The sequence below is a fragment of the Pelophylax lessonae genome, assembly GCF_965119305.1.
Source record: "Pelophylax lessonae genome assembly, chromosome: 11".
Taxonomy (NCBI): Eukaryota; Metazoa; Chordata; class Amphibia; order Anura; family Ranidae; genus Pelophylax; species Pelophylax lessonae.
In genome coordinates, this window is record NC_138778.1 from 236,624,883 (window position 1) to 236,646,638 (window position 21,756).

Sequence of the window (21,756 nt, forward strand, 5' to 3'; positions counted from 1 at the left end):
GATTTATTCCCGGTATTGTGTACATCAGGGGGATCCCGGGATTTATTCCTAGTACAGTGTACAGGAGGAGGGATCCCAGGATTTATTCCCGGTATTGTGTACAGGAGGGGGGATCCCAGGATTTATTCCCGGTATTGTGTACAGGAGGGGGATCCCGGGATTTATTCCTAGTACAGTGTACAGGAGGAGGGATCCCAGGATTTATTCCTAGTACAGTGTACAGGAGGGGGGATCCCAGGATTTATTCCTAGTACTGTGTACGGGAGGAGGAATCCCGGGATTTATTCCCGGTACTGTGTACGGGAGGAGGGATCCCAGGATTTATTCCTGGTACTGTGTACGGGAGGAGGGATCCCAGGATTTATTCCTGGTACTGTGTACGGGAGGAGGAATCCCGGGATTTATTCCCGGTACTGTGTACGGGAGGGGGATCCCGGGATTTAATCCCCTGTATTGTGCACGGGAGGAGGGATCCCAGGATTTGGATTGAGGAATGAGGATTTTACATTTCCTTGTCTCCTGATGAAGGTTTTTCCTCTCCGTCTCTCTTGTTTGGTCTATTGGTGTGTTTTCTGGGATAGTCCAACACTCGGATTTCTTCACCTTGGCCCCTCCCACTCAGCATACCTGTGCTCAGGTGAGAGCCCGAGGTAATATAAAAAATACCTGAATTTCTCCACCCTGACCTGAGCTCCTGAGACTGCAAATCCCCGGACACAGAGCACCAGGTGAGAGAACGGGATCTGATAATATTCCAAGATCTGCAGAACATTGCTCCCTCCCATCCCCCTCCTGACAGATCCATAGTGGTGTATTCAGTTGCGGTGTGTTAGGTAGTGTATATGGGATAGGTGTGTCAGGTAGTGTATACGGTGTTGGCGTGTGGGGTAGTGTACATGGTGTTGGCGTGTGGGGTAGTGTACATGGTGTTGGCGTGTGGGGTAGTGTATACGGTGTTGGCGTGTGGGGTAGTGTATACGGTGTTGGCGTGTGGGGTAGTGTACATGGCGTTGGCGTGTGGGGTAGTGTATACGGTGTTGGCGTGTGGGGTAGTGTACACGGTGTTGGTGTGTTGGGGTAGTGTACACGGTGTTGGCGTGTTGGGGTATGTCAGGTAGTGTACACGGTGTTGGTGTATGTTGGTCAGTAGTGTTGAGGAACGTTCCTTAGATGTGTGGACCTGGAATGTTGGTGACTCCTCCATACTGTTGGGAGTGGATTCCCATTCAGCAGGGGGCAGGGTTGGACTTGTTGTCGGTGTTGTTGTGTGGGGTTGTGTACACAGTGCTGGCGTGTGGAGTAGTGTACAAGGTGTTGGCGTGTGGGGTAGTGTACACGGTGTTGGCGTGTGGATTAGTGTACACGGTGTTGGCGTGTGGGGTAGTGTACACGGTATTGGTATGTCAGGTAGTGTACACGGTGTTGGCGTGTGGGGTAGTGTACACGGTGTTGGCGTGTGGGGTAGTGTACACGGTATTGGTATGTCAGGTAGTGTACACAGTGTTGGTGTGTCGGGTAGTGTACACGGTGTTGGTGTATGTTGGTCAGTAGTGTTGAGGAACGTTCCTTAGATGTGTGGACCTGGAATGTTGGTGACTCCTCCATACTGTTGGGAGTGGATTCCCATTCAGCAGGGGGCAGGGTTGGACTTGTTGTCGGTGTTGTTGTGTGGGGTAGTGTACACGGTGTTGCAGTTGGTGCGTCGGGGTGTGTTGGGTAGTGTACACAGTGTCGGTGTGTCGGGGTGTCAGGTAGTGTACACGGTGTTGGTGTGTCGGGGTGTGTTGGGTAGTGTACACGGTGTTGGTGTGTCGGGGTGTGTCAGGTAGTGTACACGGTGTTGGTGTCGGTGTGTGTCAGGTAGTGTACACGGTGTTGGTGTGTGGATTAGTGTACACGGTGTTGGCGTGTGGGGTAGTGTACACGGTATTGGTATGTCAGGTAGTGTACACGGTGTTGGCGTGTGGGGTAGTGTACACGGTGTTGGCGTGTGGGGTAGTGTACACGGTATTGGTATGTCAGGTAGTGTACACAGTGTTGGTGTGTCAGGTAGTGTACACGGTGTTGGTGTATGTTGGTCAGTAGTGTTGAGGAACGTTCCTTAGATGTGTGGACCTGGAATGTTGGTGACTCCTCCATACTGTTGGGAGTGGATTCCCATTCAGCAGGGGGCAGGGTTGGACTTGTTGTCGGTGTTGTTGTGTGGGGTAGTGTACACGGTGTTGCAGTTGGTGCGTCGGGGTGTGTTGGGTAGTGTACACAGTGTCGGTGTGTCGGGGTGTCAGGTAGTGTACACGGTGTTGGTGTGTCGGGGTGTGTTGGGTAGTGTACACGGTGTTGGTGTGTCGGGGTGTGTCAGGTAGTGTACACGGTGTTGGTGTCGGTGTGTGTCAGGTAGTGTACACGGTGTTGGTGTGTTGGGGTGTGTTGGGTAGTGTACATGGTGTTGGTGTGACGGGGTGTGTTGGGTAGTGTACACGGTGTTGGTGTGTCGGGATGTGTCAGGTAGTGTACACGGTGTTGGTGTCGGTGTGTGTCAGGTAGTGTACACGGTGTTGGTGTGTTGGGGTGTGTTGGGTAGTGTACATGGTGTTGGTGTGACGGGGTGTGTTGGGTAGTGTACACGGTGTTGGTGTGTCAGGTAGTGTACACAGTGTTGGTGTCGGGGTGTGTCAGGTAGTGTACACGGTGTTGGTGTCGGTGTGTGTCAGGTAGTGTACACGGTGTTGGTGTGTTGGGGTGTGTTGGGTAGTGTACATGGTGTTGGTGTGACGGGGTGTGTTGGGTAGTGTACACGGTGTTGGTGTGTCAGGTAGTGTACACAGTGTTGGTGTCGGTGTGTGTCAGGTAGTGTACACGGTGTTGGTGTGTTGGGGTGTGTTGGGTAGTGTACATGTTGTTGGTGTGACGGGGTGTGTGGGGTAGTGTACACGGTGTTGGTGTGTCGGGGTGTGTCAGGTAGTGTACACGGTGTTGGTGTGTCGGGGTGTGTTGGGTAGTGTACATGGTGTTGTGTGTCGGGGTGTGTCAGGTAGTGTACACGGTGTTGTGTGTGGACCTGGAATGTTGGTAACTCCTCCATACTGTTCGGAGGGGATTCCCATTCAGCAGGCGGGCAGGGTTGGACTTGTTGTCGGTGTTGTTGTGTTGGGTAGTGTACACGGTGTTGGTGTGTTGGGGTGTGTCAGGTAGTGTACACGGTGTTGGGGTGTGTCAGGTAGTGTACACGGTGTTGGTGTGTTGGGTAGTGTACATGGTGTTGGTGTGTCGGTGTGTGTCAGGTAGTGTACACGGTGTTGGTGTGTCGGTGTGTGTCAGGTAGTGTACACAGTGTTGGTGTGTCGGTGTGTGTCAGGTAGTGTACACGGTGTTGGTGTGTCAGGTAGTGTACACGGTGTTGGTGTGTTGGGTAGTGTACACGGTGTTGGTGTGTCGGTGTGTGTCAGGTAGTGTACACGGTGTTGGTGTGTCGGTGTGTGTCAGGTAGTGTACACGGTGTTGGTGTGTCAGGGAGTGTACACGGTGTTGGTGTGTCGGTGTGTCCGGGAGTGTACACGGTGTTGGTGTGTCGGTGTGCCAGGTAGTGTACACGGTGTTGGTGTGTCGGGGTGTGTTGGGTAGTGTACATGGTGTTGGTGTGTCGGTGTGTGTCAGGTAGTGTACACGGTGTTGGTGTGTCAGGTAGTGTACACGGTGTTGGTGTGTCGGTGTGTGTCAGGTAGTGTACACGGTGTTGGTGTGTCGGTGTGTGTCAGGTAGTGTACACGGTGTTGGTGTGTCGGTGTGTCAGGGAGTGTACACGGTGTTGGTGTGTCGGTGTGTCAGGTAGTGTACACGGTGTTGGTGTGTCGGGGTGTGTTGGGTAGTGTACACGGTGTTGGTGTGTCGGTGTGTGTCAGGTAGTGTACACGGTGTTGGTGTGTCAGGTAGTGTACACGGTGTTGGTGTGTCGGTGTGTGTCAGGTAGTGTACACGGTGTTGGTGTGTCAGGCAGTGTACACGGTGTTGGTGTGTTGGGTAGTGTACACGGTGTTGTGTGTGGACCTGGAATGTTGGATTACCATTCAGCAGGGGGCAGGGTCAGACTTGTTGTCGGTGTTGGTGTGTTGGGGTGTCAGGTAGTGTACATGGTGTTGGTGTGTTGAGGTGTTAGGTAGTGTACACGGTGTTGGTGTGTCGGGGTGTGTTGGGTAGTGTACACGGTGTTGTGTGTGGACCTGGAATGTTGGATTCCCATTCAGCAGGGGGCAGGGTCGGACTTGTTGTCGGTGTTGGTGTGTTGGGGTGTCAGGTAGTGTACACGGTGTTGGTGTGTCGGGGTGTGTTGGGTAGTGTACACAGTGTTGGTGTGTCGGGGTGTGTTGGGTAGTGTACACAGTGTTGGTGTGTCGGGGTGTGTTGGGTAGTGTACACAGTGTTGGTGTGTTGGGGTGTCAGGTAGTGTACACGGTGTTGGTGTGTTGGTGTGTTGGGGTGTGTTGGGTAGTGTACACGGTGTTGGTGTGTTGGTGTGTTGGGGTGTGTTGGGTAGTGTACACAGTGTTGGTGTGTCGGGGTGTGTTGGGTAGTGTACACAGTGTTGGTGTGTCGGGGTGTGTTGGGTAGTGTACACAGTGTTGGTGTGTCGGGGTGTTGGGGTGTGTTGGGTAGTGTACACAGTGTTGGTGTGTCGGGGTGTGTTGGGTAGTGTACACAGTGTTGGTGTGTCGGGGTGTGTTGGGTAGTGTACACAGTGTTGGTGTGTCGGGGTGTTGGGGTGTGTTGGGTAGTGTACACAGTGTTGGTGTGTCGGGGTGTGTTGGGTAGTGTACACAGTGTTGGTGTGTCGGGGTGTGTTGGGTAGTGTACACAGTGTTGGTGTGTCGGGGTGTGTCAGGTAGTGTACACAGTGTTGGTGTGTCGGGGTGTTGGGGTGTGTTGGGTAGTGTACACAGTGTTGGTGTGTCAGGGTGTGTTGGGTAGTGTACACAGTGTTGGTGTGTCGGGGTGTGTTGGGTAGTGTACACAGTGTTGGTGTGTCGGGGTGTGTCAGGTAGTGTACACAGTGTTGGTGTGTCGGGGTGTTGGGGTGTGTTGGGTAGTGTACACAGTGTTGGTGTGTCAGGGTGTGTTGGGTAGTGTACACAGTGTTGGTGTGTCGGGGTGTGTTGGGTAGTGTACACAGTGTTGGTGTGTCGGGGTGTGTTGGGTAGTGTACACAGTGTTGGTGTGTCGGGGTGTGTCAGGTAGTGTACACAGTGTTGGTGTGTTGGTGTGTCGGGGTGTGTTGGGTAGTGTACACGGTGTTGGTGTGTTGGGGTGTGTTGGGTAGTGTACACAGTGTTGGTGTGTCGGGGTGTGTTGGGTAGTGTACACAGTGTTGGTGTGTCGGGGTGTGTTGGGTAGTGTACACAGTGTTGGTGTGTCGGGGTGTTGGGGTGTGTTGGGTAGTGTACACAGTGTTGGTGTGTCGGGGTGTGTTGGGTAGTGTACACAGTGTTGGTGTGTCGGGGTGTGTTGGGTAGTGTACACAGTGTTGGTGTGTCGGGGTGTGTCAGGTAGTGTACACAGTGTTGGTGTGTCGGGGTGTTGGGGTGTGTTGGGTAGTGTACACAGTGTTGGTGTGTCAGGGTGTGTTGGGTAGTGTACACAGTGTTGGTGTGTCGGGGTGTGTTGGGTAGTGTACACAGTGTTGGTGTGTCGGGGTGTGTCAGGTAGTGTACACAGTGTTGGTGTGTCGGGGTGTTGGGGTGTGTTGGGTAGTGTACACAGTGTTGGTGTGTCGGGGTGTGTTGGGTAGTGTACACAGTGTTGGTGTGTCGGGGTGTGTTGGGTAGTGTACACAGTGTTGGTGTGTCGGGGTGTGTCAGGTAGTGTACACAGTGTTGGTGTGTTGGTGTGTCGGGGTGTGTTGGGTAGTGTACACGGTGTTGGTGTGTTGGGGTGTGTTGGGTAGTGTACACGGTGTTGGTGTGTTGGGGTGTGTTGGGGTGTGTTGGGTAGTGTACACGGTGTTGGTGTGTTGGTGTGTTGGGGTGTGTTGGGTAGTGTACACGGTGTTGGTGTGTTGGTGTGTTGGGGTGTGTTGGGTAGTGTACACAGTGTTGGTGTGTTGGGGTGTGTTGGGTAGTGTACACGGTGTTGGTGTGTTGGGGTGTGTTGGGTAGTGTACACAGTGTTGGTGTGTTGGTGTGTCGGGGTGTGTTGGGTAGTGTACACAGTGTTGGTGTGTGTTGGGTAGTGTACACGGTGTTGGTGTGTTGTGGTGTGTTGGGTAGTGTACACAGTGTTGGTGTGTCGGGGTGTGTTGGGTAGTGTACACGGTGTTGGTGTGTTGGGGTGTGTTGGGTAGTGTACACGGTGTTGGTGTGTTGGGGTGTCAGGTAGTGTACACAGTGTTGGTGTGTCGGGGTGTGTTGGGTAGTGTACACAGTGTTGGTGTGTTGGGGTGTGTTGGGTAGTGTACACGGTGTTGGTGTGTTGGGGTGTGTTGGGTAGTGTACACAGTGTTGGTGTGTTGGGGTGTGTTGGGTAGTGTACACGGTGTTGGTGTGTTGGGGTGTGTTGGGTAGTGTACACAGTGTTGGTGTGTCGGGGTGTGTTGGGTAGTGTAAACGGTGTTGGTGTGTTGGGGTGTGTTGGGTAGTGTACACGGTGTTGGTGTGTTGGGGTGTGTTGGGTAGTGTACACGGTGTTGGTGTGTTGGGGTGTGTTGGGTAGTGTACACGGTGTTGGTGTGTTGGGGTGTGTTGGGTAGTGTACACGGTGTTGGTGTGTTGGTGTGTTGGGGTGTGTTGGGTAGTGTACACAGTGTTGGTGTGTTGGGGTGTGTTGGGTAGTGTACACGGTGTTGGTGTGTTGGGGTGTGTTGGGTAGTGTACACGGTGTTGGTGTGTTGGGGTGTGTTGGGTAGTGTACACGGTGTTGGTGTGTTGGTGTGTTGGGGTGTGTTGGGTAGTGTACACAGTGTTGGTGTGTCGGGGTGTGTTGGGTAGTGTACACAGTGTTGGTGTGTCGGGGTGTGTTGGGTAGTGTACACAGTGTTGGTGTGTCGGGGTGTGTTGGGTAGTGTACACGGTGTTGGTGTGTTGGGGTGTGTTGGGTAGTGTACACAGTGTTGGTGTGTCGGGGTGTGTTGGGTAGTGTACACAGTGTTGGTGTGTCGGGGTGTGTTGGGTAGTGTACACAGTGTTGGTGTGTCGGGGTGTGTTGGGTAGTGTACACAGTGTTGGTGTGTCGGGGTGTGTTGGGTAGTGTACACAGTGTTGGTGTGTCGGGGTGTGTTGGGTAGTGTACACGGTGTTGGTGTGTTGGGGTGTGTTGGGTAGTGTACACAGTGTTGGTGTGTCGGGGTGTGTTGGGTAGTGTACACGGTGTTGGTGTGTTGGGGTGTGTTGGGTAGTGTACACAGTGTTGGTGTGTTGGGGTGTGTTGGGTAGTGTACACAGTGTTGGTGTGTTGGGGTGTGTTGGGTAGTGTACACAGTGTTGTGTGTCGGGGTGTGTTGGGTAGTGTACACAGTGTTGGTGTGTTGGGGTGTGTTGGGTAGTGTACACAGTGTTGGTGTGTCGGGGTGTGTTGGGTAGTGTACACGGTGTTGGTGTGTTGGTGTGTTGGGGTGTGTTGGGTAGTGTACACAGTGTTGGTGTGTTGGTGTGTCGGGGTGTGTTGGGTAGTGTACACAGTGTTGGTGTGTTGGGGTGTCAGGTAGTGTACACAGTGTTGGTGTGTTGGGGTGTCAGGTAGTGTACACAGTGTTGTGTGTCGGGGTGTGTTGGGTAGTGTACACAGTGTTGGTGTGTTGGGGTGTGTTGGGTAGTGTACACAGTGTTGGTGTGTCGGGGTGTGTTGGGTAGTGTACACGGTGTTGGTGTGTTGGTGTGTTGGGGTGTGTTGGGTAGTGTACACGGTGTTGGTGTGTTGGGGTGTGTTGGGTAGTGTACACGGTGTTGGTGTGTTGGGGTGTGTTGGGTAGTGTACACGGTGTTGGTGTGTTGGGGTGTGTTGGGTAGTGTACACGGTGTTGGTGTGTTGGGGTGTGTTGGGTAGTGTACACGGTGTTGGTGTGTTGGGGTGTGTTGGGTAGTGTACACGGTGTTGGTGTGTTGGTGTGTTGGGGTGTGTTGGGTAGTGTACACAGTGTTGGTGTGTTGGGGTGTCAGGTAGTGTACACAGTGTTGGTGTGTCGGGGTGTGTTGGGTAGTGTACACGGTGTTGGTGTGTCGGGGTGTGTTGGGTAGTGTACACAGTGTTGGTGTGTTGGGGTGTGTTGGGTAGTGTACACGGTGTTGGTGTGTTGGTGTGTTGGGGTGTGTTGGGTAGTGTACACAGTGTTGGTGTGTCGGGGTGTGTTGGGTAGTGTACACAGTGTTGGTGTGTTGGGGTGTGTTGGGTAGTGTACACAGTGTTGGTGTGTCGGGGTGTGTTGGGTAGTGTACACGGTGTTGGTGTGTTGGTGTGTCGGGGTGTGTTGGGTAGTGTACACGGTGTTGGTGTGTTGGGGTGTGTTGGGTAGTGTACACAGTGTTGGTGTGTCGGGGTGTGTTGGGTAGTGTACACAGTGTTGGTGTGTTGGGGTGTGTTGGGTAGTGTACACAGTGTTGGTGTGTCGGGGTGTTGGGGTGTGTTGGGTAGTGTACACGGTGTTGGTGTGTTGGGGTGTGTTGGGTAGTGTACACAGTGTTGGTGTGTCGGGGTGTGTTGGGTAGTGTACACAGTGTTGGTGTGTCGGGGTGTTGGGGTGTGTTGGGTAGTGTACACAGTGTTGTGTGTGGACCTGGAATGTTGGATTCCCATTCAGCAGGCGGGCAGGGTTGGACTTGTTGTCGGTGTTGAGACGTGATCAGGACATGTCAGGAATGTTGTATATCTCCCAGAATCCTCCATTCTCGGTGACACGCTTCTCGTAGGATTGTTTTCTGATCCTGTCTCTGATATGTGCGCTCACCAGGGCTGGCCTTGTCTTGACATTGTGTTGCCTGGGTCCAAGAATAAAATGCTGCTCCCCCCCCCCCCCCCCAAAAAAAAAAAATGATGCCCACCAAAAGGCCCCCGCATCCATTATTTTATATCATGATAATTAAAACTAAAATTAAATTTATCAGGAAGTGAGATTTACATGCAACAGCACCTTGTCTATATGCAAAAATATATAGCATGGCACCATGATACCGCTCCCCCATCTTGGCACCCTCGGGCATCCATGGGTGCAATGTACGTTGCACCCATGGATGATATGCCACTGGAATAGGACTGTATAGGGGTGGGCTGGGGTAATATATGGACAAGCTAGGGCAGTATATAGACAGGCTAGGGCAGTATATAGACAGGCTAGGGCAGTATATAGACATGCTAGGGCAGTATATAGACAGGCTAGGGTAGTATATGGACAGGCTAGGGCAGTATATGGACAGGCTAGGGCAGTATATGGGCAGGCTAGAGAAGTATATAGACAGGCTAGGGCAGTATATAGACAGGCTAGGGTAGTATATGGACAGGCTAGGGCAGTATATGGGCAGGCTAGAGAAGTATATAGACAGGCTAGGGCAGTATATAGACAGGCTAGGGCAGTATATAGACAGGCTAGGGCAGTATATAGACAGGCTAGGGCAGTATATGGGCAGGCTAGGGTAGTATATGGGCAGGCTAGGGTAGTATATAGACAGGCTAGGGCAGTATATAGACAGGCTAGGGCAGTATATAGACAGGCTAGGGTAGTATATAGACAGGCTAGGGCAGTATATGGGCAGGCTAGGGTAGTATATAGACAGGCTAGGGCAGTATATAGACAGGCTTGGGCAGTATATAGACAGGCTAGGGCAGTATATAGACAGGCTAGGGCAGTATATGGGCAGGCTAGGGTAGTATATAGACAGGCTAGGGCAGTATATAGACAGGCTAGGGCAGTATATAGACAGGCTAGGGCAGTATATAGACAGGCTAGGGCAGTATATGGACAGGCTAGGGAGGTGTATGGACAGGCTAGGGCAGTATATGGGCAGGCTAGGGTAGTATATAGACAGGCTAGGGCAGTATATAGACAGGCTAGGGCAGTATATAGACATGCTAGGGCAGTATATGGGCAGGCTAGGGCAGTATATGGACAGGCTAGGGAGGTGTATGGACAGGCTAGGGCAGTATATGGGCAGGCTAGGGTAGTATATAGACAGGCTAGGGCAGTATATAGACAGGCTAGGGCAGTATATAGACAGGCTAGGGCAGTATATAGACAGGCTAGGGCAGTATATGGGCAGGCTAGGGTAGTATATAGACAGGCTAGGGCAGTATATAGACAGGCTAGGGCAGTATATAGACAGGCTAGGGCAGTATATGGGCAGGCTAGGGTAGTATATAGACAGGCTAGGGCAGTATATAGACAGGCTAGGGCAGTATATGGGCAGGCTAGGGTAGTATATAGACAGGCTAGGGCAGTATATAGACAGGCTAGGGCAGTATATAGACATGCTAGGGCAGTATATGGGCAGGCTAGGGCAGTATATGGACAGGCTAGGGAGGTGTATGGACAGGCTAGGGCAGTATATGGACAGGCTAGGGCAGTATATGGGCAGGCTAGGGTAGTATATGGACAGGCTAGGGCAGTATATGGGCAGGCTAGGGCAGTATATGGACAGGCTAGGGCAGTATATGGACAGGCTAGGGTAGTATATGGACAGGCTAGGGCAGTATATGGGCAGGCTAGGGCAGTATATAGGCAGGCTAGGGTAGTATATAGGCAGGCTAGGGAGGTGTATGGACAGGCTAGGGAAGTATATGGGCAGGTTAGGGTAGTATATAGACATGCTAGGGTAGTATATAGACATGCTAAGGTAGTATATAGACATGCTAGGGTAGTATATAGACAGGCTAAGGTAGTATATAGACATGCTAAAGTAGTATATGGACAGGCTAGGGCAGTATATAGACAGGCTAGGGCAGTATATAGACAGGCTAAAGTAGTATATAGACAGGCTAGGGCAGTATATAGACAGGCTAGGGCAGTATATAGACAGGCTAGGGCAGTATATGGGCAGGTTAGGGTAGTATATAGACATGCTAGGGCAGTATATAGACAGGCTAGGGTAGTATATAGACATGCTAAGGTAGTATATAGACAGGCTAAAGTAGTATATGGACAGGCTAGGGCAGTATATGGACAGGCTAGGGAAGTATATGGACAGGCTAGGGCAGTACAGGGGCCGGTTAGGGTAGTATAGGGGCAGGCAAGGGCGGTATAGAGGCAGGCTAAGGTAGTATATAAACAGGCTAGGGCAGTACTGGGGTGGATTCGGGTAGTATAGGGGCAGGCAAGGGCGGTATAGGGGAAGGCCAGAGTAGTAGGGATCGACCGATTATCGGCAAGGCCTATATATCGAGGGCCGATATGCACTTTGCCCGATATATCGGTATCGGCCCAGGAAGTTACTGATATTGCCGATATTTTCGTGATGTCATTCTGCCTTCTTAGGCCGCCTCTCTCGCCTTGGACAGCCTCACCTGGAGTCGGGATTAGTCTCGCAGGAGTGTATCACAGCCATACACCCACCCACAGCTCCTGTGCCAGCCAGCCACCCACATCCACAGGCCCTGTACCTGCCAGCCAGCCACCCACAGGCTCTATACCAGCCAGCCACAGGCACTGTACCAGCCAGCCGCCCACAGCTCCTGTGCCAGCCAGCCACCCACCGCAGGGTGCCAGCAAGCCAGCCACCCACCACAGGGTGCCAGCCACCACAGGCCTTGTACCAGCCAGCCACAGGCACTTTACCAGCCAGCCAGCCACCCACCCACAGGCACTGTACCAGCCAGCCGCCCACAGCTCCTGTGCCAGCCAGCCACCCACCACAGGGTGCCAGCCAAACAGCCAGCCACCCGCCATAGGGTGGCAGCCAGCCACCCACCACCACAGGGTGCCAGCCAGACAGCCAGCCACCAAGCACAGGGTTCCAGCCAGCCACCCACCACAGCATGCCAGACAGCCACCCACCCACCACAGGGTGCCAGACAGCCAGCCACCCACCACAGGGGGGCCGATACTTATATGCGATGGCCAAAATATCGGTATCGGCAAGAAAAAAATGATATCAATCAATCCCTATAGTTAGTATAACGGCAAGCTAGGGCTGTATAGTGATTTTGGAGCAGGACAGGTTATGCAACATTTGGCCATCCAGCAGATCAGCAACCACTGATAAAAGCAAATGTTGGACACCCTTTGTGCCCTGTCACACAGAACTAACTTCTATTACCTCTCTGCTGCTCTCTCCCAGTGCTCCCAGTGCTCCCACAGTCTTCAGTGCCTAGCCTCACCGCACCAGAGCAGAAGAAGGCAGGCCAGGTGCGGTTGGCCAGCTGCACCCCCTCCTCCAGTTCTACCCAATAGAAATGCACGCCCTTCGCTGTGCCCAAGCATGGGCTGCTGGTAGGGAAGGGATTTTTCATTGCTCTCTGTCTCTTATGGGCACCCCGCCCCCAGCAACACACACACCTGAGTTCTTCATGTGTGCCCGGGTGTTTAACAGCCAGTGTTAGACTGTGTGCAAGCACCCTCGCCTGGAAACTATGAGTATGCGTGTTCAGGGCAGCAGGGCGGCCTTTTTACAGGGCAGTGGACAAATACCCGGGGGGGGGGGGCAGTTGTCGCACACAAAACTGCCGGGAAAAAAATCTTTGGCGTCAATTTGCTGCCCCTCTCAAAGTTCTTCCTTGGTCCAATGGACCCAGCGGGACCCATGGTAGGGCCGGCCCTGGCGCTCACAGACGGTGGAGAGGCCGGACAATAATGGTTGTCTTTTATTGCAGTGACAGAGGAGCCATGTCCCTGTACAGCTTTGGGACAGATCCCATATCTTGTCATTCGTGGAATAAAGATCGCACACGTATGTAGAGATTGGCGTGTCTGTTGTGTGTGTCGCTGTACATATATCAGTGCTGTGCGGCTGCCATTGTGATCTCATGGTTTTCTGCCTACTCCTTGTATAGAGATTGCCATCAGCCCCAATAATCACACCATCCAGATATACCAGAAAGTCAACAATGAGTGGCGTAGGATCCATGAACTGACCGAGCACAACGGGCGAATCACAGGTGAGAAGGAGCAGAACACTGGATAAAACAGCCAATTAGATTGCAGCTTTCATCTTTGTAAGTGGTGGATTGGGGAACAATGGCTGCAATGGGTCTTGTCTGTCCAATCTGCGGAGAATCGCTGATGATTGGCCGGATTCCAGACTTGTGTGGTTCTCCGTAGATCCATGAATGTTGTGGTCTGGGGGGTGGTGCCTTTTTTAGTGAAGTCCATGTCAGACAGGACTGTGTTTAAAGTTCATTAAGTTGCCCACACAAGGGTTCTTCTCCAGCCAATAAAGATAATGAGCAATGCCAGGCCACATGGCTCTCAAGGCTCACTCAGCATAAGTTTCAGTACCTCGCTCCCCGGGCCCCCTTCTGGTCACCAAATAGGGTTCTCCAGCCCCCCTGGGTTTGCTTGCTCTCTCAGAGACTTCCAGCCTTCCCTCAGCCCCTTGAACCCATCAACCACCCCAGCTTTCTCTGCACCCCAGACCCACGTAACTATCCCAACCTTCCCAGTCCTTGGACAAAAAGTCCCCCTCACTGGGGGTGCAGTCTCTGACAGGAACGACCCATTCTCCTGACAGGGGCCTGCCTCCAAATGGAGTAGTAACTTCCTTCAAGCTTACAGTCAGGTCCATAAATATTGGGACATCAACACAATTCTAATCTTTTTGGCTCTATACACCACCACAATAGATTTGAAATGAAACAAACAAGATGTGCTTTACCTGCAGAGTTTCAGCTTTAATTTGAGGGTATTTATATCCAAATCAGGTGAAAGGTGTAGGAATTACAGCAGTTTGTATATGTGCCTCCCACTTTTTAAGGGACCAAAAGTAATGGGACAATTGGCTGCTCAGCTGTTCCATGGCCAGGTGTGTGTTATTCCCTCATTATCCCATTTACAAGGTGCAGATAAAAGGTCCAGAGTTCATTTCAAGTGTACTATTTGCATTTGGAATCTGTTGCTGTCAACTCTCAATATGAGATCCAAAGAGCTGTCACTATCAGTGAAGAAAGTCATCATTAGGCTGAAAAAACAAAACAAACCCATCAGAGAGATGGCAAAAACATTGGGTGTGGCCAAATCAACTGTTTGGAACATCCTTAAAAAGAAAGAACGCACCGGTGAGCTCAGCAACACCAAAAGACCCGGAAGACCACGGAAAACAACTGTGGTGGATGACTGAAGAATTCTTTCCCTGGTGAAGAAAACACCCTTCACAACAGTTGGCCAGATCAAGATCACTCTCCAGGAGGTAGGTGTATGTGTGTCAGATCAAGATCACTCTCCAGGAGGTAGGTGTATGTGTGCCAGATCAAGATCACTCTCCAGGAGGTAGGTGTATGTGTGTCAGATCAAGAACACTCTCCAGGAGGTAGGTGTATGTGTGCCAGATCAAGAACACTCTCCAGGAGGTAGGTGTATGTGTGTCAGATCAAGAACACTCTCCAGGAGGTCGGTGTATGTGTGTCAGATCAAGAACACTCTCCAGGAGGTAGGTGTATGTGTGTCAAATCAGGAACACTCTCCAGGAGGTAGGTGTATGTGTGTCAGATCAAGAACACTCTCCAGGAGGTAGGTGTATGTGTGCCAGATCAAGAACACTCTCCAGGAGGTCGGTGTATGTGTGTCAGATCAAGAACACTCTCCAGGAGGTAGGTGTATGTGTGTCAAATCAGGAACACTCTCCAGGAGGTAGGTGTATGTGTGTCAGATCAGGAACACTCTCCAGGAGGTAGGTGTATGTGTGTCAGATCAGGATCACTCTCCAGGAGGTAGGTGTATGTGTGTCAGATCAGGAACACTCTCCAGGAGGTAGGTGTATGTGTGTCAGATCAGGAACACTCTCCAGGAGGTAGGTGTATGTGTGTCAGATCAGGATCACTCTCCAGGAGGTAGGTGTGTATGTGTGTCAGATCAGGAACACTCTCCAGGAGGTAGGTGTATGTGTGTCAGATCAGGAACACTCTCCAGGAGGTAGGTGTATGTGTGTCAAAGTCAACAATCAAGAGAAGACTTCACCAGAGTGAATACAATGGGTTCACCACAAGATGTAAACCATTGGTGAGCCTCAAAAACAGGAAGGCCAGATTAGAGTTTGCCAAACAACATCTAAAACAGCCTTCACAGTTCTGGAACATCCTATGGACAGATGCAGGCCCGGACTGGGACAAAAAATAGGCCCGGGCATTTTAGACTGAGCAGCCTTTTTTTTTTTTTTATTAAAACCAAATTACTAATGACAGCTACCAGTTTCTCAATGTATTTTAGTTCTATTCAGCCTGCTACAGTCACTGCTCACTGATTGCTAGAGGTTACTGCACATTTTTAGCACTAACCCATTGGTGGCTGGGGAGGGGGGAGGTGTAATCAGTGGCAGTACTGGGGGGGGGGGGTGAATTGAGTGGCAGTGCTGGGGGGAGGAATGAGTGGCAGTTCTGAGGGAGGGGGGGGGTATGAATTAAGTGGCAGTGCTGGGGGGATGGAGTCAGTGGCAGTGCTGAGGGGTATGGAGTCAGTGGCAGTGATGGGGGGGGGTTTAATGAATGTCGGGGGGATTGGATGTGGGGGGGATGAGTGACAGTACGAGAGGAGGGTGAGATGACTGGTAGTGCTGGTGGGTTGTTGGGATGAGTGGCAGTGCTGAGGGGGATGAGATCAGTAGCAGTACTGGGGGGGATTGAATTAGTGGCAGCGTAGGGGGGGTGGAATTAATGGCAGTGCTGGGGGGGATTGGATGGGATCAGTGGCAGTGTGGAGGGATGGTGGGATCAGTGGCAGTGCAGGGGGGATAGGATGAGTGACAATATGTGGAAGGTGGAATCAGTGGCTGTGCGGGGATGGGGGGGGGACGAGATGAGTGGCAGTGCTTGGGGGGAATTGAATGGGATCAGTGGCAGTGCTTGGGGAGTGGGATGAGTGGCAGCATGGAGGGAGGGAATGGGAGGAGTGGCAGCATGGAGGGAGGGAATGGGAGGAGTGGCAGCGTGGGGCGAGGGGATGGGAGGAGTGGCAGTGTGGAGCGAGGGGATGGGAGGAGTGGCAGCGTGGAGGGAGGGGATGGGAGGAGTGGCAGTGTGGAGGGAGGGGATGGGAGGAGTGGCAGCGTGGAGGGAGGGGATGGGAGGAGTGGCAGCGTGGAGGGAGGGGATGGGAGGAGTGGCAGCGTGGAGGGAGGGGATGGGAGGAGTGGCAGCGTGGAGCGAGGGGATGGGAGGAGTGGCAGCGTGGAGGGAGGGGATGGGAGGAGTGGCAGCGTGGAGGGAGGGGATGGGAGGAGTGGCAGCGTGGAGGGAGGGGATGGGAGGAGTGGCAGGGTGGAGCGAGGGGATGGGAGGAGTGGCAGCGTGGAGCGAGGGGATGGGAGGAGTGGCAGCGTAGAGCGAGGGGATGGGAGGAGTGGCAGCGTGGAGCGAGGGGATGGGAGGAGTGGCAGCGTGGAGGGAGGGGATGGGAGGAGTGGCAGCGTGGAGGGAGGGGATGGGAGGAGTGGCAGGGTGGAGCGAGGGGATGGGAGGAGTGGCAGCGTAGAGCGAGGGGATGGGAGGAGTGGCAGCGTGGAGCGAGGGGATGGGAGGAGTGGCAGCGTGGAGGGAGGGGATGGGAGGAGTGGCAGGGTGGAGCGAGGGGATGGGAGGAGTGGCAGCGTGGAGGGAGGGGATGGGAGGAGTGGCAGCGTGGGGCGAGGGGATGGGAGGAGTGGCAGCGTGGAGGGTGGGGAGGAGTGGCAGCGTGGAGCGAGGGGATGGGAGGAGTGGCAGCGTGGAGGGTGGGGAGGAGTGGCAGCGTGGAGCGAGGGGATGGGAGGAGTGGCAGCGTGAAGAGAGGCAGCATGGAGGGAGGAAAGGGGAGTAGTGTCAGTGTGGACGGAGGGGAGGAGTGGCAGCGTAGAAGGGAGGCAGTGCGGAGGGAGGCAGCATGGAGGGAGGGAGGAAAGGGGAGAAGTGCCAGTGTGGAAGGAGGGAGGGGAGGAGTGGCAGCATGGAGGGGATGGGATGAGTGGCAGTGCTGGTGGTGGGTGGCATCAGTGGCCATGCTGGGTAGAGGGATGGGATCAGTGACAGTGTTGGGGGGGGGGTCAGTAGCAGTGCTGGGGGGATCAGATCAGTGACAGTGCTGTAAGGGGATCAGTGACAGTGGTGGGGGGGATCAGTGACAGGGCTGGGGGGAATCGGATCAGTGACAGGGCTGGGAGGGGATCGGATCAGTGACAGGGCTGGGAGGGATCGTATCAGTGACAGGGCTGGGGGGAATCGGATCAGTGAAAGGGCTGGGGGGAATCGGATCAGTGACAGGGCTGGGAGGGATCGTATCAGTGACAGGGCTGGGAGGGGATCGGATCAGTGACAGGGCTGGGAGGGATCGTATCAGTGATAGGGCTGGGAGGGGATCGGATCAGTTACAGGTCTGGGAGGGAGGGATCGGATCAGTGACAGGTCTGGGAGGGAGGGATCGGATCAGTGACAGGGCTGGGAGGGGATCGGATCAGTGACAGGGCTGGGAGGGATCGTATCAGTGACAGGGCTGGGAGGGGATCGGATCAGTGACAGGGCTGGGAGGGATCGGATCAGTGACAGGGCTGGGGGGAATCGGATCAGTGACAGGGCTGGGGGGAATCGGATCAGTGACAGGGCTGGGAGGGATCGTATCAGTTACAGGTCTGGGAAGGAGGGATCGGATCAGTGACAGGTCTGGGAGGGAGGGATCGGATCAGTGACAGGGCTGGGAGGGGATCGGATCAGTGACAGGGCTGGGAGGAATCGGATCAGTGACAGGGCTGGGGTAGGGGGATCGGATCAGTGACAGGGCTGGGGGGGGGGATCGGATCAGTGACAGGGCTGGGAGGGGATCGGATCAGTGACAGGGCTGGGGTAGGGGGATCGGATCAGGGACAGAGCTGGGGGGGATCGGATCAGTGACAGGGCTGGGGTAGGGGGATCGGATCAGGAACAGGGCTGGGGGGGATCGGATCAGTGACAGGGCTGGGAGGGGATCGGATCAGTGACAGGTCTGGGAGGGAGGGATCGGATCAGTGACAGGGCTGGGGGGGATCGGATCAGTGACAGGGCTGGGAGGGATCGTATCAGTGACAGGGCTGGGAGGGATCGTATCAGTGACAGGGCTGGGAGGGGATCGGATCAGTGACAGGGCTGGGAGGGATCGTATCAGTGACAGGGCTGGGGGGGATCGGATCAGTTACAGGGCTGGGGGGGATCGGATCAGTGACAGGGCTGGGGGGGGATCGGATTAGTGATAGGGCTGGGGGGGATCGGATCAGTGACAGGGCTGGGGGGGATCGGATTAGTGACAGGGCTGGGAGGGGATTGGATCAGTGACAGAACTGGGGTAGGGGGATCGCATCAGTGACAGGGCCCAGGGGGGAATCGGATCAGTGTCAGTTCTGATGGGGGAGGGGTCAGTGGAAGTGCTGTGGGGTGGGGGTTTGTGGCAGTGCTCAGGGGGGGGTCAGTGGCAGTGCTGAGGGGGGGGGGGTCAGTGGCAGTGCTGAGGGGGGAGGGGTCAGTGGCAGTGCTGAGGGGGGGGGGTCAGTGGCAGTGCTGTGGGGATCAGTGGCAGTGCTGAGGGGGGGGGGGTTAGTGGCAGTGCTAAGGGGTGGTCACTTCACTTACCTTGCAGGGCAGGCCTTGGGTGGTGCGGCGCAGGTGCTGCAGGCAGTCACTGTTCCTTCCCGCTTCCCGACAAAGCAGAACTCAGAAGGGGTCCTCTCTAGCTCCACCCCCTTCAGTCACGAGTCACCTGACCCCTGGTTTCCAATTGCATGGACGGTCCACCCCTCCTGAGCTAGCTGGATGGCCATTGGCTGTGGACTCGGAGCTGGCCGCAGTGAGGCTGAGCGGCGCTGGTCTCAGCATCAGCCCAGCTGCTCAGTGGGGACAGGCATGGGACATACATACCCGGCCGACCGGCCGGCCAGAAGAGGAATATGCGGCCGCGGCCCTCTCTGCGGAATCGGCCGCGGAGAGGCCAGTGGCAAGCGAGCAGATGCTTTGGGACTCGGAGGGAGTCGGGACGGTCACGGAAGTGACATGCGCTGTTCGGCCCACCGGGCAAATGCCCGATCTGCCCTATGGCCAGTCCGGCCTTGGACAGATGAGACCAAGATCAACTTGTAGCAGAGTGATGGGAAGAGAAGAGTATGGAGAAGGAAAGGATCCAAAGCATACCACCTCATCAGTGAAGCATGGTGGTGGTAGTGTCATGGCGTGGGCATGTATGGCTGCCAATGGAACTGCTTCTCTTGTATTTATTGATGATGTGACTGCTGACAGAAGCAGCAGGATGAATTCTGAAGTGTTTCGGGGAATATTATCGGCTCATATTCAGCCAAATGCTTCAGAACTCATTGGACGGCGCTTCACAGTGCAGATGGACAATGACCCGAAGCATACTGCGAAAACAACCAAAGAGTTTTTTAAGGGAAAGAAGTGGAATGTTATGCAATGGCCAAGTCAATCACCTGACCTGAATCCGATTGAGCATGCATTTCACTTGCTGAAGACAAAACTGAAGGGAAAATGCCCCAAGAACAAGCAGGAACTGAAGACAGTTGCAGTAGAGGCCTGGCAGAGCATCACCAGGGATGAAACCCAGCGTCTGGTGATGTCTATGCGTTCCACACTTCAGGCTGTAATTGACTGCAAAGGATTTGCAACCAAGTATTAAAAAGTGAAAGTTTGATTTATGATTGTTAATCTGTCCCATTACTTTTGGTCCCTTAAAAAGTGGGAGGCACATATACAAACTGTTGTAATTCCTACACCGTTCACCTGATTTTGATGTAAATACCCTCAAATTAAAGCTGAAAGTCTGCAGTTAAAGCACATCTTGTTTGTTTCATTTCAAATCCATTGTGGAGGTGTATAGAGCCAAAAAGATTAGAATTGTGTCCATGTCCCAATATTTATGGACCTGACTGTATATTGATCCCACACACCTGTGCACTCACACTGGCTGCCGGCAACTAGCAAACCCGGACACGGGACTGAAGGTTCCTTCCCAACCAAGGCACTTCAGAACCTTCAAATTCCAGGCCCTGATCCGGGATTTCAAACTTACAAAGTCTCACATGCCGGAGCCTCTCAGACTGCACCTTTGAGAATCCTGTGTCCTTTTCCTACCAATCTGCTAGACTCTCACCATGGCAGGGCCTGGCACTCTCACTATCTAGTTGGGTGAGTCAGATAAGTGGCCAGTCTCCAGCCCTGACTATACCCTTCTATGTGCTGCAGGAATAGATTGGGCTCCAAACTCGGACCGAATAGTGACCTGCGCTGTGGACAGGAATGCATATGTCTGGACTCTTCGTGATGGAGTGTGGAAGCCGACCTTGGTTCTGCTGCGTATTAACCGCGCTGCCACTTGTGTGAAGTGGTCTCCCCAGGAGAACAAGATTGCGGTGGGCAGTGGCTCACAGACCATTTCCATCTGTTACTTTGAGAAGGAGAATGATTGGTGAGTTATTTCAAATGTAGAGGGCTGGTGGGGCCAGAACAAGAATGCACTATTACCCCTGTAGCGGAGAAGTGGTTTAATCTACAGGGTCTCCGCTGGTAGACAGGAAAACAGGTAATAATCCAAATAGGCAGGTACAGCATGCAACAATCCAGGTAGCGTTATACTATCCTTCCCTCCCAAGAACTAGACGACACATAGGCCGGGAGTCAACTAGAATAGCTTGTTTTTTGAAAACACAAGAGATCTACACTCTGCGAAAACCCCTCCCTCTTTGAGCCATCCCCCACACAAACACACATCCCATAATAAGCTTACAAGGCAGACAGGAACAATAGGACAATGGAATGCAGGTATTCACAATAACAAACCCCACCCCACTGGCATGGGTCTATGAAACACTTCTACCATTTTCTAGCCATCTGCAATACATCCCCACACATCTCCTGAGGGACACTGCTCAGAAATATGATAGTCCCAAGTGAAAGAATTCTCACTCTCTCAACACAAACCACACTCTCAGTGTCCATTCCGCTACAACCCCTGTGGGGCAAATGTCTCTTCCTATAGTCTGGAAGACATGTGGCACCGGGTAGCTAGGCCCATGGTCACTGCCTCCCTCAGTTCTTCCCCTGATCCCTCACACAGGTCATGTCCCAATTTCCAGCTAGCAAAGAGGTCATCCCTTTCTGGGGCACCTGAAGAGTCAGACACTGCTGCTGGAGGGTAGGAATGGTGCACTGTGTGGGGCAGATTTGATGAAAGCTGGAGATCAGATATAGTGCTTCTTATTGTCATGTGATCTGGTCATGTGACAAAACAATGCATATAGCAGGACTGCATTGCATCCTAATTTCTAAACAGCAAGTGATGGGCTGCAGGCATCATTCTTATCAATTGCACGGCTTTTCTCATATACTAACAGGTGGATCAGCAAACACATCAAGAAGTCCATCCGTTCCACCATCCTGAGCCTGGCCTGGCACCCCAACAATGTTCTGCTGGCAGCCGGTGGATGTGACTTCCAGTGCAGGTATAAGCTGAGCCACTGGGCCCCCATCAGCATACAAGCCTTGTGGGTGGATGAGGTGGGGACATTGGTATTGGGTGTATGAGGTGGGGACATTGGTATTGGGTGTATGAGGTGGGGGACATTGGTATTGGGTGGATGAGGTGGGGGACATTGGTATTGGGTGGATGAGATAGGGGACATTGGTATTGGGTGGATG

The 21,756-nt window shown here is 53.4% G+C and overlaps 1 protein-coding gene across 1 annotated transcript in view; it reads left to right on the plus strand.

Annotated features, from left to right (window-relative positions):
* The first annotated feature begins 710 nt into the window (after positions 1-710).
* LOC309566318 (actin-related protein 2/3 complex subunit 1A-B-like) overlaps positions 711-21,756 on the plus strand; it is a 29,481-nt gene continuing 8,435 nt past the window's right edge. The window contains exons 1-5 of the mRNA XM_082271425.1: positions 711-728; positions 12,778-12,854; positions 12,958-13,062; positions 20,305-20,527; positions 21,453-21,560. Coding sequence (XP_082127551.1) covers positions 12,791-12,854; positions 12,958-13,062; positions 20,305-20,527; positions 21,453-21,560 — 500 coding nt within the window. The 5' untranslated portion in view covers positions 711-728; positions 12,778-12,790. The remainder of the gene's footprint in view (positions 729-12,777; positions 12,855-12,957; positions 13,063-20,304; positions 20,528-21,452; positions 21,561-21,756) is intronic.